The 17,482-nt window shown below is 43.7% G+C and overlaps 1 protein-coding gene across 3 annotated transcripts in view; it reads left to right on the forward strand.

Annotated features, from left to right (window-relative positions):
* DCX (doublecortin) overlaps positions 1-17,482 on the forward strand; it is a 109,311-nt gene that overhangs the window by 60,809 nt on the left and 31,020 nt on the right. For all 3 annotated transcript variants that reach the window (XM_019426878.2, XM_019426880.2, XM_053891247.1), the window contains exon 4: positions 16,743-16,845. In XM_019426878.2, the coding sequence (XP_019282423.1) occupies positions 16,743-16,845 (103 nt within the window). The remainder of the gene's footprint in view (positions 1-16,742; positions 16,846-17,482) is intronic.

The raw sequence follows: 17,482 nt of genomic DNA on the forward strand, positions 1-17,482 counted from the left end.
CAAAAGACATGTTAAGTTTCTCTTTTCTCATTATTTGCCTTGGGCTTTTATTTCTTTATTTCCATGTCTTTCCTACTTTCATTCTACTACATGCTTTACAATGGAAGTCTATAGCTGATGAGGTAGGACACCCAGAGACCAGAAACAAAGAATGAAAGAGGTTGGGGGAAGAACCGAGTCTAAGGATCTTTGCTCTGGAAAATAGTTGCGAAGAATATTGTACCTACTTATTTATCTTCCAACTCAGCCTTTTTTTTTTTTTTTTAACCACCCATCATACTGAAACTTTCATCAAAATGTGAAGAAGAAGTCCATGCAGTTTTGTTCTTCAATGTTGCCCTTGTGGTGGATGTTCGTGTCTGTCATAAGTAGGAATCTTATAAAGGCCTGTCAGAACAGCATTGTGGACAGAAACATGATATAGAAAAGACTACAGGATATAGTGCAAATGGCCCTATACTAGGAGTCCAAGCCCATGTTCGAGTCTTTCTTTTCCTCTGTGTAGACATTTGAGCTTGCAAATCACCTTACCTTAGCTGAACTTCAGTTTCCTCATGTGTAGAATAGAACTACTTGTTTACCTACATGGTAACTCTATGGCTCAGATGAGACCATGAGGTGAAAGACCATGAAACATGTAAAGGCTTTTATAAATGTAAAATGGTATTATTACTGCTTAATTGTTCTTCACACCTCTTCAATTATTCTTGCCTAGATGTCACAGGGCCCGCTCGATCGATGTCACATTCAAGGTCGTAATAACAGTTCTTTTCTCTTGCCTGCAGTGACAGACCTACTTTCTAGGTCTTCCTCTTCAGATTTACTCACTACTTTCTACCCTATTCTACCCTGGGAGGCTGACCCATGTTAATAGGTTCCCTTGTCTTCTGGATACCAGTTGTATTTAGCCAATGGGGAATACTGGCAGAGAGTAGAAAAGTAAGGTTAGGCTCCCTGCCTGAGAAGTTGCTGGGCATCTTTTGACTGAAGGTCACAGCTCCAATCAGTGAGCTCTTTTCATGTAATTTTCATGTTATTTCTTTCCTCTGGGTTCTAGTAACCACTGCCTCCCCTCTCTTAGGAATAAGAGTAATAATAGCCCCCACTATTGCTAGTCCTGGGATACTTCAGTATCCCCTGTGGCTTCTTTCTACCCTGCCCATAATCAATCCCCTTTATTAAATCAATCCCCTTTATTTTTGTAATCAATTCCCTTTATTAAACTACTCAGTTTATCCACTCTGAGTGTGTCATGGGTTTCTTACTGGGACCCTGATGGGTACACACACCAAGTTTCTTTCTTTTCTTCTCCCCTGACCTTTTTTTAGTACTAAAATATATTCTTAGAAAGGAAGGGACATTAAGGAATGCAGTAGGTTTATGGCCATTAGTATTCTGGGCAGCCATGTTGAGAATTAGCTCCTAAGTCACCAGCTCAGAACATCCGTAATTGAGCTGTATGTTCCTTACCAATTGGGTAGTCCATGCTTTTTGTCTTATCCCCAACCAATCATTGAAGAACATCTACAAGCCATGACTCTTGTGCCTACTATCTCCCACAAAGGTCATATCCTTGCTAAATTCCAGCAACCTGGGAGGCAACCGTCTGATGCACACTCTAGTCTCTGGTTTGCTGTAAATCAGTTTGCACCCCTTTGCTTCCCTTGGACTCAGTTTGCAGAGAATGAGCTTACATCCTTTTGCTTCCCTTGGACTGGAGTCTCAGGAAGCCTGGGAAGGGGGGTACAGTTAAGCCTCTGGGATTCCACCACAGCTGCCAGCATTCTGGCCCTGGTGTCTCTGCTCATTAACTGTGTCCAACTTGGAATGTTTCATGGACTGTCAGAGCTAGAAGAGACCTCAGAAATCAACTAGTCCAGAGGTTCATAACTTAAGATCAATAGATGGGCTTTGGAGAAATCTTTAAGCCCCTAAATTCTATGAAACATTTGCTATCTATCTGCACATATGCATTTTTCTGGGAAGAAGATCCATAGCTTCTCAAAAGGGCTTGTGACACAAAAAGGACACAGACCAGCACCGCCCCCCCCCCCCACCTTGTAGGCTCTGGACCAGCACCCTCACCTCATAGCAGAGGAAACTGAGGCCCAGAGAGAAAGCAGCTTATCTGATTCCACAGTGAGTCAATGGTAGGGTTTAACCCAGAATCTAGGAAGACATTAACTTCCTTTTTTTTAAAACAAATCTTTCCTTTCTCTACTGAATTCCAAGGCCATATTCCTACTATACTTTGTGCATAGCAGACACCGGATAACTTGTTAAATGCAAACTGATAACTGCAGTGGGCCTACAAGTACACTCTCTTATTTTAATTGACCCTTCTGAACAGAATCTGGAGTTGTGTGGGGCTCAGGGCCAACCTTAGAGCTTAGTGGTGCCAAGGGATCAAGCAGGGTTTTTCCACCCCAGTTCTCTCTGATGAATGGAGTTCTGTCTCGTCCCTGTTTCTCTGAGCCAACTTGTCCCCAGGGCCCTGTGGAAGGGCAGGTGTCGGTCCTGGGCATGGACTCAGCAGCCCAACTCCAGCGCCTCTGCAGCTGTTCTCATCCCTGCGAGGCCCCCAGTGGGAGCTGACACAGAGACTCTTGGAAAATGGCAAAGAAAAGCTAAGGAAAAAACACCCTTGAGCAGTGAGAGGTTGCCAGGCTTCCAGGGGAGCTGGCAGTGCCTAGCTCAGGTTATTAAATCACAGACAGCTTCTGGTAAAATAGGGTAGAAAGTCTTACTCCCTCCCATCTCCTCTTCTTTGCTCTTCTTTCCCAGGTCTCAGGTATTTTCACGCTACCCAGAGTGCCCTACTGTATCTCCTTAACCAAGTCTCCCCATCTTGGAGATAAGTGTCTTTGCTGTATGACTTAGGTATCCAGTACGTCACAGGGAAAGAAGCCTTGAGTTCTAGTATCGGCTCTGTAACTGACTAGCAATGTGATCTTGTACAAGTCGCTTAACCTTGATGGGCTTCCACGCGCCATTTATATATAAACAAAATGGGGCTAATGAACCAAATGAGGTAATGGAAGTGAGACCACTTGACAGATGCAGAACAACAAGGGGTCATCAGTGACCTTTGGCCATTCAAAGATAAATTGTATTAAAGGTGAAAAGAATAACCTGGAGGGATGATAGCCCTGCTGAGATGGGAGATCCTGGGTTTCAGTCTAACTGGGTTTTGTGGGGGAAAATTCCACAATGGAGGTGGAAGGAAAGTCACCGTTGGCTGTGAGAAATCAGTTGATAGAAACTCAATCTACTCTTGATGTTTCACATGATACTTTACATCCTAGAGACCTATGAGAAGAGCTTCTAAGGACCAGTTATTTTTACCAGGCAAAGCAAAAGAAAAGCCCAATCAGGTCTAGTGCTGGAGGATCAGAGGGAATCAGCCTCCGTACAACTTGCCATAGAAATAAGTAGACTGGCTTGCAGAGGGGCATAGAATTCCCAGAGGGTGGCACAAGATAGTGGGAACAGAGTATCAATCCCTCCCTCCACAAGTGGCAAGTCAACACTGTTTCCTAAGGCCCTTGGCATGGCTCACACACTAAAGCTAAGCACCTTGAAGCAAGACAAAGGAAATCAGAGACAAGGTCAGTGACTTCCAGAAGTGGATGCTTTGATGGATGAAAGAGGGAGATGGGGCAAAACCCTTAGGGCAACTAAGGCCCTTAAGAAATGATCTTTCGTGGGAGAGCAGCTTGGCACTGCATTGTTTTATGCAAATAACTAGAAAGCAAATAGATCCAGAGCTTAGTAAACAAGTCAATATCTCTTATGACTTTGTCTAACATCTGGTATAGAGGACAGTGATGACTAGTGGTCTAGAATAACCTTATCATACTGTAATATCTTTAATTACCATGCTAAATTTTACCAGCTAAATTTTAATTACCATGGTCCTTGGACTCTTGCTATTACTGATTGTAATATTTTAAAAATGTTTGACTTTTTACACTTGAATTTAGTGGAGATACCATGGAGAACAAGACGGATGCTGGCTCTGTTGTTTTGGAGATTCTATGATGGTGGTTCTAGTTGAGATCAAGAGATAAAGAAGACCTCTCTGAACAGATGAAAGTTCACTTTTGCTTCTGCAATATGACAGTCTAAGTATTCTAAAAAGCCTTCCTGCTATACAATACAACCAAATCATGGATAAATTACAACAAACTATTTTATATTCTTCTTTTTTTTTAAAACAGCTCTGTTGGTATATAATTCACATACCATACAACTTGCCCATTTAAAATGTATAATTTGGGGCACCTGGGTGGCTCAGGCAGTTAAACATCCGACTTCAGCGCAAGTCATGATCTTGTGGTTCATGAGTTCAAGCCCCGCATCAGGCTCTGCGCTGACAGCTCAGGGCCTGGAGCCTGCTTCAGACTCCGTGTCTCCTTCTCTCTCTGCCCCTCCCTCGCTCACACTCTGTCTGTCTGTCTTTCTGTCTCAAAAATAAATAAAACATTAAAAAAATTTTAAATGTATAATTCAATGGTTTTTCGGGCATATCACATTATTTAATGATTTTAATTGTGGTAAAATATACATAACAAAAGTGTGCCATTTTAACCATTTTATCTGTGCAGTTCGGTGGCAGTAATTTCACTCACAGTGTTGTTCAACAATCACTACTATCTAGCTCAAGAACTTTTTCACCACCCTAAACGGAAATTACGTAACTATTAAGCAGTAACTGCCCAATCCCTCTGGGAACCTCTAATCTATTTTGTATCTCAGTGATTTTGTCTATTCTAGATATTTCATATAAGTGGAATCATACAATATTTGTCCTTTTGTGTCTGGTTGATTTCTTTTGGCATCACGTTTGCAAGGCCCAAGCTGCATGTGTTAGAGCTACATTCCTTTTGTGGTTGAACTGTGAGAGTACAGTATGATCCCTTTGTATGTGTAAAACACATTTTGTTTACCCATACATCTGCTGATGGACACTGGTATCGTTTCTACTTTTTGGTTATTGTAAATAGTGCTCTAATGAACACTGCCTACAGGTATCTATTTGAGTCACTGCATTCAGTTCTTTTTTTTGCATATAGTGGAGGTGCTGGGTCTTATGGTGTGATACAATGATTTATAAGAAATATATATGCATATACACACATATATATTTCTTATTATATATATATATATATATATATATATATATATATATATAGTCTTTGTCTTATTTCTGTCCAAGAGGTCCAAGAGCCTTGGACTATCCTAAGTGATGAGAATGTGAGAATGACAAAGGTATCTTTTGTTATAGTAATAAGGAGATTCTTGGAAAGCTCCTCAGGATGCGGGCTGGTTGCCAGGAGAATCAACTAGGTGATTAGTGTTGGAACTTTCAGTCCTGCCCTCCAGACCTCTGGAGAGGGGAGAGGGACTGGATTTTGAATGGATGGATCACCAAAGGCTAATGATATAATCAATCATGCCTATGTAAAGAAGCCTCCATAAGAGCCCAAACGTGTGGCCGAACACGTGGAGCTGCAGGAAAAGCCACACATTCAGGAAGCACGGAAGCTCTGTGTCCATTCCCCATACCCTGCCCCATGCATTTCTTCCATCTGGCTGTTTCTGGATTATAGCCCTTATCACAAACCACAGTGTGTAGTTGATAATCACAGTTTATAGTGAGCAAACTGGTTTCCTAAGTTCCGTGAGCCACGCTAAGGAAATTGATCAGACCCCAGGAGGGGGTCGTGAGAACCTCTGATCTGTAGCCAGTCAGTCAGAAGTAGCATCTGAAGGGCAAGAGTGGGGCAGTCTTGTGGGACTGAGCCCTTAACCCGTGAGAATCAATGCTACTCCGAGTAGATAGTGTCAACACAACCGCCAGCATCTACACATACCCACACATTGGAGTTGGTAACCGGAACTTTGTAGTTGGTGTCAGCGAAGTGGGATTTGCTGGAAGGGGCCGTGGCTCATGGAAACATATGGTTTGGGAAGAGAGAGGTTGAAAAGGTGGGGGATGATGGAATTTTAATTCCTGGGTGGCCACATGGTCATCCAGGGTATATGGGACTGCAGCACAGCTTTTACTAGAGCTTTTCCTGGAGGTAAAAAGTTGCTAGTAGAATTTAGCGGTGTTTCCAACTCCTGGGCATTGGTTCGCCACATGCATAAGGAAGTGCAAACTAATAAGAGAGAGGCAAAGATATTCAGTCCCTTGGTTATTGTTATCTGTAATAGATAAAAGTAAAAGAGAATAGTGTGTCAGACCTTGATGTTAGACCAAACACCCATTTCAGTGGGTCTGAGCTTAGTCCACCAGCTTCAAAGCTGCCCCAGCCCACGCAAGGTGAAAACTGTGCAAGGGCAACAGAAAGTCCCTTTAAGACCTCTGGTCGCCAAGAAGGTAGTCAACAGGGGGAAGGGCCAAACCAGGAAACTACTGAAACCCAGGGAGTGTAGTGTAAAGAAGATGTTTTGCTTTGTGGATCAGTACCATCAGCTTCCTGAGGAACTTTTATTGAAATGGATTATGAGAATGAGAGTGGCTATGTGTGATCCAGACACACAAGAGGTTATTCCTAAGCCTGGTGGACTGGATAAAAGCCACTGTAAGGCCTGTTTACTCTGAGAAGGGGGACTGTCTCCCTCTATGAATGCCAAGTAGAATACCCCAGATGAAACAGCTGATATACTTTGTGTATATGCCCATGTAGGTCTGGTTTATGATGATCAGGATATTCACCCACTGAATATGCCCATGACCCAGGTCACGGCAAAGTCTGTAGATAAGGGGACCCCTTTCACTTGGGCACCCCATATTGCTGCAAAACCAAAAAACAATCTGGGAAGTCTTAACAGATTGGTTATCTCAGCCCCCCCCTTTGGGGATCTTAACGGATACTAATTGAAACTTTTAGATTAATTAACAAGGGAATGGGGAGAGGCCGAGGGGAGAGTCAAGAGACTCTTCTCAACAAGGTGAAAATTCTGAAACGGTTACAGTAGTCCCCCCTCAGCCGTGGTTTCAGTTATCCACAGCCTGGAAGCAGATCATCTCCTTCTGATGAATCATGAGAAGGTCAGTAGTTACCTAATGCTACATCACAATGCCTATGACCTCACTTCATCTTATCCTGTAGACATGTTATCATCTCACATCACTGCAAACAGAGGAAGGGTGAGTGGGGTACCATAAGATATTTTGAGGGAGACCACATTTATATAGCTTTTATTACAGTATCTTATTATAATTGTTTTATTTTATTATTAACTATGGTGGTTAATTTCTTACTGTGCCTAATTTATAAATTAAACTATATACCAGGTATGCATAGGAAGAATATAGTATATATAGGGCTTCGCACCACCCACGGCTTCAGGCATCCACTGGGAAGGTCTTTGAGTGTATCCCTTGTGAATAAGGGGGGGAGTGCTGTCCTGAGATATAAGGGAAATAAGGCAAATATCAATGGGAGAAAAAACAGAAAAGAAGGAGTCATAGGGTTCGTCCTGCAGGGTGGAAATCTTTAGATGGCTATTTAAAAGTGGGATGAGGGGAGCCTGGGTGGCTCAGTCGATTAAGCGTCCAACCTCAGCTCAGGTCATGATCTCATGGTTTGTGAGTTCAAGCCCCCCCATCCGGCTGTCTGCTGTCAGAGCAGAGCAAAGCTCCCTTTGGATCTTCTGTCTCTCTCTCTTTCTCCCTGCCCTTCCCCCATTCATGCTTTCTCTTTCTCTTTCTCTCTCTCAAAAATAAAACATTTTTTAAAAAGTAGGATGAGTAAAATGACATTTATAGGGTTAAAACAAAGGTTTTAATACAGCACTACCAAAGGTTGGGAGGGCCAAAGGGTCCCCCGGCTTATCCTCCAGCATTAAAGGACCCGAAGCAAGTCTGCCCTATCTCCCCAAATTTGGAAAAGTGTAACCTGTGATTTATAGCATAAGAAGCACAGGTAACACAACACCCTGGGTTTGTGACTGGCATCTGGTGTGGGGAGCGAGGATATTTTAGGACTGAACCCTTAACTGTGGAATCTGACCTTATCTCCTAATAGTTTCAGAACTGAGTTGAATTGTAAGACATTCTGCAAATGTCAGAGCACTGCTTACTGGGGAGGTGGAGGAACCCCATGTCTACCCCCACCACCACACATCAAAAGTGGGTCCAGGAACCCAATTATATGGCAAATCTATGTTTAGCTTTTTGAGGAAACCGCAGCAGACATTTTATGTATGTATGTGTGTATGTATTTTTAATGTTTATTTTTGAGAGAGAGAGAGACAGGGCGAGCAGGGGAGAGGCAAAGAGAGAGAGACACACACACAGAATCGGAAGCAGGCTGCAGGCTCCCAGCTGTCAGCACAGAGCCCGACGCAGGGCTCGAACCCTTGAACCCTGAGATCATGACCCTAGCCGAAGTCAGAAGCTTTACTGAATGAGCCACCCAGGCGCCCCAGACAAACATTTTTAAATGCTTTTGTAAGTTTGCAGAAAGGAAAAGCAGGAAAGAGACAAAGAACCAGCAGGCAGTAAGGAAAAGCATGGGCTTCCCTGGAGGCAAAGCCCCATAACTGGAGCCCAGCACTTGGGATATTAACAGAAATGCAAGGGCACACAAGGTCCTGGAAAAGCGAGACACCGGAAGCTGCAGTCTCCACATTAGGCCAAGACCCTAAAAAGCAGACACACCAGAAAACTTACCTGGAAACTTGTTTGTTTCTGTCATGACTCCCGGGGGGGAAACAGAATAAACAGGAACATAGTCTTACCGCTGCCCCGGCTGCTGCTACTGCAAACATTCCCCTGAGAATTTGCAGGGCAAAGCGTGTTCTAACACAGGTCTGGAGTTCAAATTTATACTCCTGTCACAAGGGAAAGCACAGTTGAGTAAAGGTAGCCCCACATTGTTAATGCCTCCCGGCACAAGGCAGAAGCAAATCCACGCCTTTTGGGGAGGAAAGGATCCCCAACCTAGACCACGCAGGATTCCCCAAGAATTAGCTCAATCGAATAGGAGCTCACAATATTTATATATATCAAACATACAAGAAAATAAACCGCCACAAGGGAGAGTTAGCACAAACAACAGATTTGGATTTCCAAGGATTTCAGACACTAGAATTAATCAGATACAGGACATAAAACAACTCCAGATGGCTTGTCTAAAGAAACAAAACATGTAATCAAAATGGGATAAGCAAAAGCAATTATCAGTTATGACCAGGCAAATGTGGGGGAAATGAAATAGAATTCAATGAGTGGACTAAACAGCAAATGAAACACATCTGAATAAAGAGTGATCAGCAGATCTGGAGATTTTTTTTTTTCCAGAATGGAGCACTGAGAGATAAGAAGATAGAAAAAAAAAATTTTTTTTTCCAGAATGGGGCACCGAGAGATAAGAAGATATAAAATATAAAGGTGAGGTTGAGACACAAAAGAGAGTGGGAAGGTCTAACGGTGCCTGGTTTTATTCATTTATTTTTGAGAGAGAGAGCCCATGGGAGAGGGGCAGAGAGAGAGTGAGACAGAGGATATGAAGCTGGCTCTATGCCGACAGCAGAGAGCCCAATGAGGGGCTCGAACTCACCAACCATGAGATCACGACCTGAGCCGAAGTTGGACATGTAATGGACTGAGCCACCCAAACACCCCATAACAGGTGTCAAATTTTAAAACGACCCCGGGAGAAAGATCTAAGGTGTAACAAGGAATGGTAGGCAAATAGTACTGGTAGATATGTAGGTAAATCTAAACAATATTAACTGTATAATGTGATTAAAATAATAATTACTAATTTGTAGGGTGAAATAAGAGAACTGAGATTCTTTTTTAACGTTTATTTATTTTGAGAGAGAGAGCGAGCAGGGGAGGGGCAGGGCAAGAGAGGGAGAGAGAGAATCCTAAGCAGGCTGTCAGTGCGGAGCCTGATGCAGGGCTCAGTCTCATGAACCGTGAGATCATGACCTGAGCCGAAGTCAAGATGCGGATGCTCAACCGAGTGAGCCACCCAGGCACCCCTAAAAGAACTACAATTCTAAGCAACAATGGCATGTAATTTGAGGGCCGCACAGACTTAAATTTATGTGATGGTTTAGATTTGATTGTGAAGGGGCAGCTAGCCCTGTGAATATCTGGGAAGGTATTCTATCCTCTAGGTAGAGGGAACTGCAAGCTTGAAGGCCCTGAAGCAGGAAAGGTCTTGATGTGTTTGAGTGGCAGAAAGAAGACAGAGTCTGACTGGAGCCAGCTAGCATGTGTAGCATAAAAGATTGGATACTGTGGAGCTAAGATAAAAAAAAAAAATTGGAGTTTATTCTATCTATGGTGGGCAGGCTGAAGGGTTTTAGGCAGAGGAGTGAACTGCCTTATTAGAATTGCAAAGTACTGGGGCACCTGGGTGGCTCAGTCGGTTAAACGCCCGACTCTTGATTTTGGCTCAGGTCATGATCTCACGGTTTGGGAGTTTGAGCCCCGCCTTGGGCTCTACGCTGACAGTGCAGAGCCTGCTTGGGATTCTCTCTCTCCCTCTCTCTCTGCTCCTCCCCTGCTCAAACGTGTGCACACGTTCTCTCTCTCTCAAAATAAACAAGTTAATTTAAAACAAAATGGTAAAGTACAGCCGTGACCACGGTATGGAGAGCAGTACAAGTGTATGTGTAGGGGGCGGTGGGGGTGTGCGACCAACAGACTGGTTATGAGGCTACTATCCTAGTTCTTGATGTAGAACAGTGACAACAGAGAAGGGAAAATGTGACTTCTAGTAACAAATGAGTCATAAGTTTCTGGTTTGGGCAACTAGGGGAATTGCGGAACCATTTGGAGGGGAGGGAGAAATAAGAGTTTAATCTTAGACATTTAAATTTGGGATGCCCATCAGATAACCACATGGAGCTATCAAGCAGGCAGTTGAATATATGAGTCTAGAGTTCAGTGATAAGAAGGGCTTAGGGATGTTTGTTTCTGTGTGAGTTATCAGTGTATAGAAAGTATGTAAAGCCTCGGGGCTGCCTATGATCACCTAGTACATAAAATGGAAATGAAGAAGAGAGGAGATCTGAGAATTGAGCACTGGGGCTTTCAAAAACGGAGTGGTCTGGAAGAAAAAGAGAATCTAGCAAAGGAGGTTGAGGGAGGAGAAAATCCAGCAGGCTATGGGATTCCAGAAGTGAAGAGGGACAAGTGTTTAAGGAGGAGGACTTGCTCAGCTTATGTCCGGTGTTGGCTAGGCAGTTGAGTAAGATGAATCCGGAGAAATGACAGGGGGATTTGACAAGATGAAAGTCATTGTTGACCTTGACAAGTGCAGCCTTGGTCGAGTGAGGGGGATGGAAACCTGGTTGGAGAACTGGAGGTGTGGAAGAGAACATAAGACCCTATAGATGTGGAGGTACTTTGAAAACAGTGAAAATATTTTACAAACGCAAGTGGCATTGCTATTTTGTCACCAGAGATTTTAGGGAAGTTCAAGACCTTGAACATGTGATGCATGTGCCAAGAGAGGTACTGTAGAACCAAGGAGCTGTTTACCCAGGCAAGAATGTTGTCATGAGAAGCCACAAGTAAGACTTCAGGATAAGTACGGGAAAACAAAGTTGATAAGCAAGCAAGCCAGGGTTGTCTCAGAAGCACTGTCTCAGCTCACCAAGCCAACCCTGTGCCAGCCTCTGGAGCCCAACCAGGGCTGCCGGCAGGAAATGTTCCAGAATAAGAATGGCGGTAACTTTTAGAAGAAGCCGCATCCGTAAGGCTTACTGAATCTCTCATTAACTCATTTTGCAAAGCTTGCCAGCCACTCTCGATGGGCTGGATACAGTGTTGGCAAGACTGGGAAATCAGTGTGGGTTGTGTTCGTTGCCACAAGATTCCCCCTTCTTCACCACTGGGGCCACTCCTCTTCCCATAGACACTCTCTGCCCTTCTCTTCACCCTGCATCTCACTAGGAGGCAACTGCAAGGCCGGTGGATGGATCCAGGCAATTGTGCTTAGAATCTCTGTGACTGTAGTTGATGAGATGCAGTTCTTTCTTTCTAGGACTCTTAAGAAAAGACGTGTTCCGGGGCGCCTGGGTGGCTCAGTCAGTTGGGTGTCTGACTCGATTTTGGTTCAGGTCATGATCTTGCAGTTCATGGGATGGAGCCCTGTGTCAGGCTCCGCGCTGACAGCATGGAGCCTGCTTGGGATTCTCTCACCCCCCCTCTCTCTCTGCCCCTCCCCTGCTGGTGCTTACTTTCTCTCCCTCTCAAAATAAATAAATATAAAAAAAAAGAGGAAAAGACATGTTCCTGCCTTTATTTGTGCAGTTACCTGGAATCCCCTTTACGTCTATCTCCATCAACCTATATCCCACACATCCCTCAAGACCCAGATTCTTTGTGGGCTTCGCCTTTGTCACCTTCTCTATGAAGTCTTCCCACTTCTCGTGATTAGAATTGTTCTCTTTGTCTTCTGTGTTCCCCCGGCTCTTTGTGTCTCTGTAACAGTGCTAACAACAGTCTGCCTCGTATTCCAATTATGTGTGTAGTTCTGACTCGCTTATTATGCTGGCAATTCTGAAAGCAGGAGCCTTTCATTGTGACCGACTATATCTCTCACAGAGTCCCTTTGCCATAGTTAAGTGCTTCATGAATGAATATTAGTGGAGTTGAACTTTCAGTGAAAATATTTTGCATGTTGAAAGCGAGTCTCATACATATACAAGACCTTGCTTCTGAGATAACATTTCTCTCTGCACAATTAGATCATGAAATGTAGAGTCTACTCTACAAGAACTAACCGCCAGCATCTGTAACATGTGGAGAATCTAATTAAGCTTAAATCAAGCCACGGAGTGAATTTGCCATTCGCAGCTAATATATCTGCTGTTTGTTTTTTTTTTAAAGGAAGAACAGTGAGTTAATGGTTCAATGTTAATATGAGTTGATTTTATTGATTTTGTGCGGGCAGTTCATTAATTACAAAGACAGGCATTATGATCTTGTGCTCTCGTCCCTGACTTAAAGGCCCGAGTGTGACTCACACAAAAGCTGATGTCAGCAGGACCCTTGATCTCTGGGGATGCTGTAAGTGGTATCATAATGATTATTATTTTTACCACTTCTGATGCCACCTCATGACTGAAATGTTATCTAAAAAATCCAAGTTGCAAAATTCTACATTTGCAACGTAGGCTAAGGTGGACTTTCTGTCACGTTACCTCCATGGAATTTGCAAAAGCAGGTGTGAGCTGAGTTTCATTTGGGAAGTGAGCTTCATTTGGGAAGAGAGCTCCATTCTTCTCCTGCTCCTTCTTCTTTTCCTTCTCCCTTTTTCTTCTTTTTCTCCTCCTCCCCTCCTTCTCCTTGTCCTCCATTTCCACGACATTCTCCATTGCCAGTTACAGTAATGAATAGGAATTTTCTTGTCTGTAGATTCAAAGTATGATCCATATACATGTTTTCTTTTCTCAGTCTAGTAAAATGTTCTGATGGATATCGGGCATTGATTACGACACATGCGGACTCTCCTATTTAGGTTGTATACGAGCCTTTGACGTCAGGGCTTTACGAAAACATGTTCTCTCAGGCAACTGAATTGCTCTGTCCGGAATTGAATCAGGACACCTGAGTGCTGGCCTCAACTCTGCCATGAGCCATCTGTGTATCTTTGGGCCACTTTGACTCTCTGTGCTTTGGGTTCCTCATATTTAAGACAGAGAGCTTTCTATTTTCCCAACTCTGTAACAAAGGCAGGGAGGGCTGTTGTGTCTCAGTATCCAAGGCATTTGGGAAAGCTGGGTATTCACATGCACAATGTGAACTTGTCTACATTTGGGAGCCAGTAAAATGTGGGGAGGGATCACACAAGAAACCTGATGCTGAACAGCTGGATTGCAAAATGAATGTTTTTGAAGCCAGCCACACCATTGTGAGTTTGTCAGAAGCATAGGGGGGCTTTGCCTTTCTCAGAAGCTCCCCGAAGGAGGGGTTATCCAAAGGCTTTTCCCAAAGCCTGGGTGGGGGCAAAAAGGCTTGGGGTTGGAGGAGGGTGGGTCATTGTAACAGCAACCCCCAGAGCAATCTGTGAAGGCTTTGTTGTCCTACAATAGGGTATCATGGCGTGTCACTGCAATGACTGCTTTTGAGCTTTTGGTTTTTCTTCTTGGGAAGCAATTTCCATCAGCACCTCCAAAATGAATGCTCTGGTGCCTTTTGGGGAAGGGTTGATGTTTGAAGTGTTTACTAAATTATTTTCATGGCCAGTAGTTGGTTGGGGTTTTCGATTTCTTTTTGAGCCAACCTCATTATTTACATTTTCCTTTAAAATCATTCATTTCATCTAAGTTTTCCAACTAATTAGCATATTTATGCAAAGAAGAACTTCTGAATGCACAATCATCGCTCCTTTCTTGTTCCTAAATTTGTGTATTTGTGTTACCTTTCAAAACCTTTGAATGCTAGTTCTTGTTGTTTGCCAAGATTAATTTCCTTTTTGTTCCTACTTTTCTGCGTTTGTGTAAACTTACAAAGCCTCCTTCTTATTTTCTTTGCATTTGGTTGAGACAAAAAGAGCCTTGCTGAATTCTCACTCTACGATAAGCACTCTACCACAAACCATGGGGACGTGCAGAGAGAGGGATAAACTTGCCTGTTACATTCGGGAAACTAGTGCTTGAAAGGGAAGGAGCAGGTGAGCACTCATGAGAATACAGGCAGGTCTTGAAACAAAGTGCTACACCCTAGAGGCCACTAGTGGAGGGGCACCCAAGGATGAGGCTTCCTTAACTCATAAGCAAAACTAAAGTCAGGGTCAGGGCCAGCATCGAACATGAGGGCATGGCAGAGATCTTCAGGGTCAAGGAGGTGCCAGGGGATAAACAATTCAGAGACACACAATGTATCAAAGTTAGGGGCTCCAGGTTTTATTGAGCCAAGGTCCGGGACGTCAGGTTGTGAGCTCCATGGAGTCGTGAACCGTGTCTTAAACATCCTTGTTTCCCCAGTGCCTGAACTGTGCATGAGTTTTGTATTGCTGAGTGGCCAAAAGGACAGGCTTTGGAGTCCGATAGATCTGTGTTCGTTTGGCTTCATCACTTTCCACCTAAGTAATTTACTTATTGTCTCTGGGCCTCAGTTTTCTCATCTGTGAGACAGCGATGACAATAATATTGATCTCTAGGATCTGTTGTGAGGGTAAAATGAGAGGAAAGATTCGGAAGTACTTAGCAGGGTGCCTGTCACAGAATAAACATTCAATTTAGGGGTAGCTCTAGTTGTCATTACATGAGTGTGGAATGAATGGGTGAGGGACAAGTGGGCTGTAGGATGTTGGCCTATTTGATGAGGTCAGGACCCACGGCTGGGAAAAGGCTTATAGGAGCAAACCTGGCAGTCTTCCAAGTCTTCCCTTATCTTGGCATCTCCTGGATGATTGGGAGGCTGACGCAATGGGGATAATCTTGAAGCATCTCTCACTTTGTGTAAATCTTGCAATCATCTTGGCTAGGCAGATGAGGACTGAATAGAACCTGGGTTGGGGTGGGTGATGGTATTAATGTGCACATTTTTTTCAAATGTGAAATATTGCTCTCCGCACCCAGCAAGCTGTTATTACTTTGTGAGCACTGTGCTTTTGGAAAGCCATCGCTGGCAGCTTGAATGGGTAGCTTAGAACAATTAGAAGCTTTGAACACTTTCAAGCTAAGGATTGGGATAAGAATGTTTTGACTCTATGGTTTCTCCTGGGATTTCCCTCGTGTGCTGGACTAATTATCAGATGTAATTAGGAAGCTGAGAAGTGAGGAGACTATAGTGAGCAACATACTTTCCCAGGGACCCTCATTTCTTTGCGCAGAAAAGGGTTGGGGAGACTATCTCTCTGTTGTGGAGAAACAGCAATGCATAGGGCACTAGAGGGTGGGAAGGATCCTGGGAACATGGCTTTACCAGCAGAGCCTCAAGCCTATGGGGACTCATTGCTCTTGATTAAATTTTAAGTGGTCAGGACAGTTTTCCCCTTCTTGTTCTTGAGGGAGGAATGGTATTCTGGGTCACTTCCATGTTCTTGGTCCATTTTTAGCAAAAGTCCAATTTTCATGGGTGGAAATCAGTTGAGAACTGGTGCCCTTCTTTCAAAACTCATGAAGTTGACGAGAAGAGCTTCCACATCTTGGTCAGCCATAGAGTCTATCTACTTCAGGCTGCAGATGACCTTTCTCATCTGCCTTGGCTTACGTGTTTGGCCCCAGAGTCAGGCTAGGAGCACTCTGTCTTTGAGCCTCTGAGAAAAGGTAACATTTGCAGGGCCATCTGCTTGTCAACCTATTTTTTTAAGTTTCGTTATTTATTTTGAGAGAGAGAGCACCCAAGCAGGGAAGGGGCAGAGAGAAAGAATCCCAAGCATGGGGCTTGAACACACGAACTGTGAGATCATGACCTGAGTCAGAACCAAGAGTCAGACGCTTAACCAACTGGGCCACCCAGCTGCTCCTGCTTGTGAACTTTTATTAAAAGGGATCATGTCCACATGGTCTTGAAGTTATTCTTAATGCAATGGAAACATGAAACATGAAACATGGAAAGGCAATGGCATTTGGTATATCTTTACTCACCAGGGGCTGTGATGCAGACTATGAGCCTGGTGGCTTGAAAAATGGAGATCCCTGAGGGCTAAAGATGATGGCCCAGACCTGAAACTTTTTTCCCCTGCCAGCATGATATGATGTTTACTGTCACAAGATAATCACATGTCCATCCAATGTCTCTGCTTTCTCCATAGGTAACCTGTCTCCATGATTTCTTTGGTGATGACGATGTGTTTATTGCCTGTGGTCCTGAAAAATTTCGCTATGCTCAGGATGACTTTTCTCTGGATGAAAATGGTACGCACAACCACTGGATATGATTGCTCTCTTATCTTCCCTCCTTCTAACCCTTAGGATTTCCATGGGTTCATATGGACCAGAGAACATCCATGCATGGACCTTCGAGGGCAAATACTGTCAGTCTTTCTCCTGTATATTTGGATACATGAGTCACTAAGTGAAAGGTTGATTAGATGTCCCAGATTCTCAGCCTCCAAACTCAATAAAACTCACTACCTGCCCCAAAAGTGACCAGATTTCTCGAACCACATATTGTGTCACATGGGATGACGGGTGCAATCAGACTCAGACTATGGGAAGGAAAATTTGGAGTCAGAACTTGGATATTATATGTATACTTTTTTTGTAGTCAACATCCTCCAGCTACTTGGCTCATGTTGATGGTTCCATTTTAGAAAGATTTTCCACTGTGTTCTTAGTGTCAAATCTTTCCCCTCTTCCCTCTTTCTGGCTTGCTGCCTCATTCCCCCTGCTCTGTGACTCAAGATTCCAGAGGTTGTTAATCTCAGGAAGGAGGTGAACATCTGCCCACCTCCCTTTGCTTGAGTCCAAGCTCCATGTGTAAGTTAATGGCGGATTAGCTCATACAGCAACAGGGTTAGGAAATGATCCTGATGGGAAGACACATTCAAAA

Source organism: Panthera pardus, unplaced genomic scaffold (genome assembly GCF_024362965.1).
Source record: "Panthera pardus isolate Hobbes unplaced genomic scaffold, ASM2436296v1 HiC_scaffold_27, whole genome shotgun sequence".
In the NCBI taxonomy this organism is placed as follows: domain Eukaryota; kingdom Metazoa; phylum Chordata; class Mammalia; order Carnivora; family Felidae; genus Panthera; species Panthera pardus.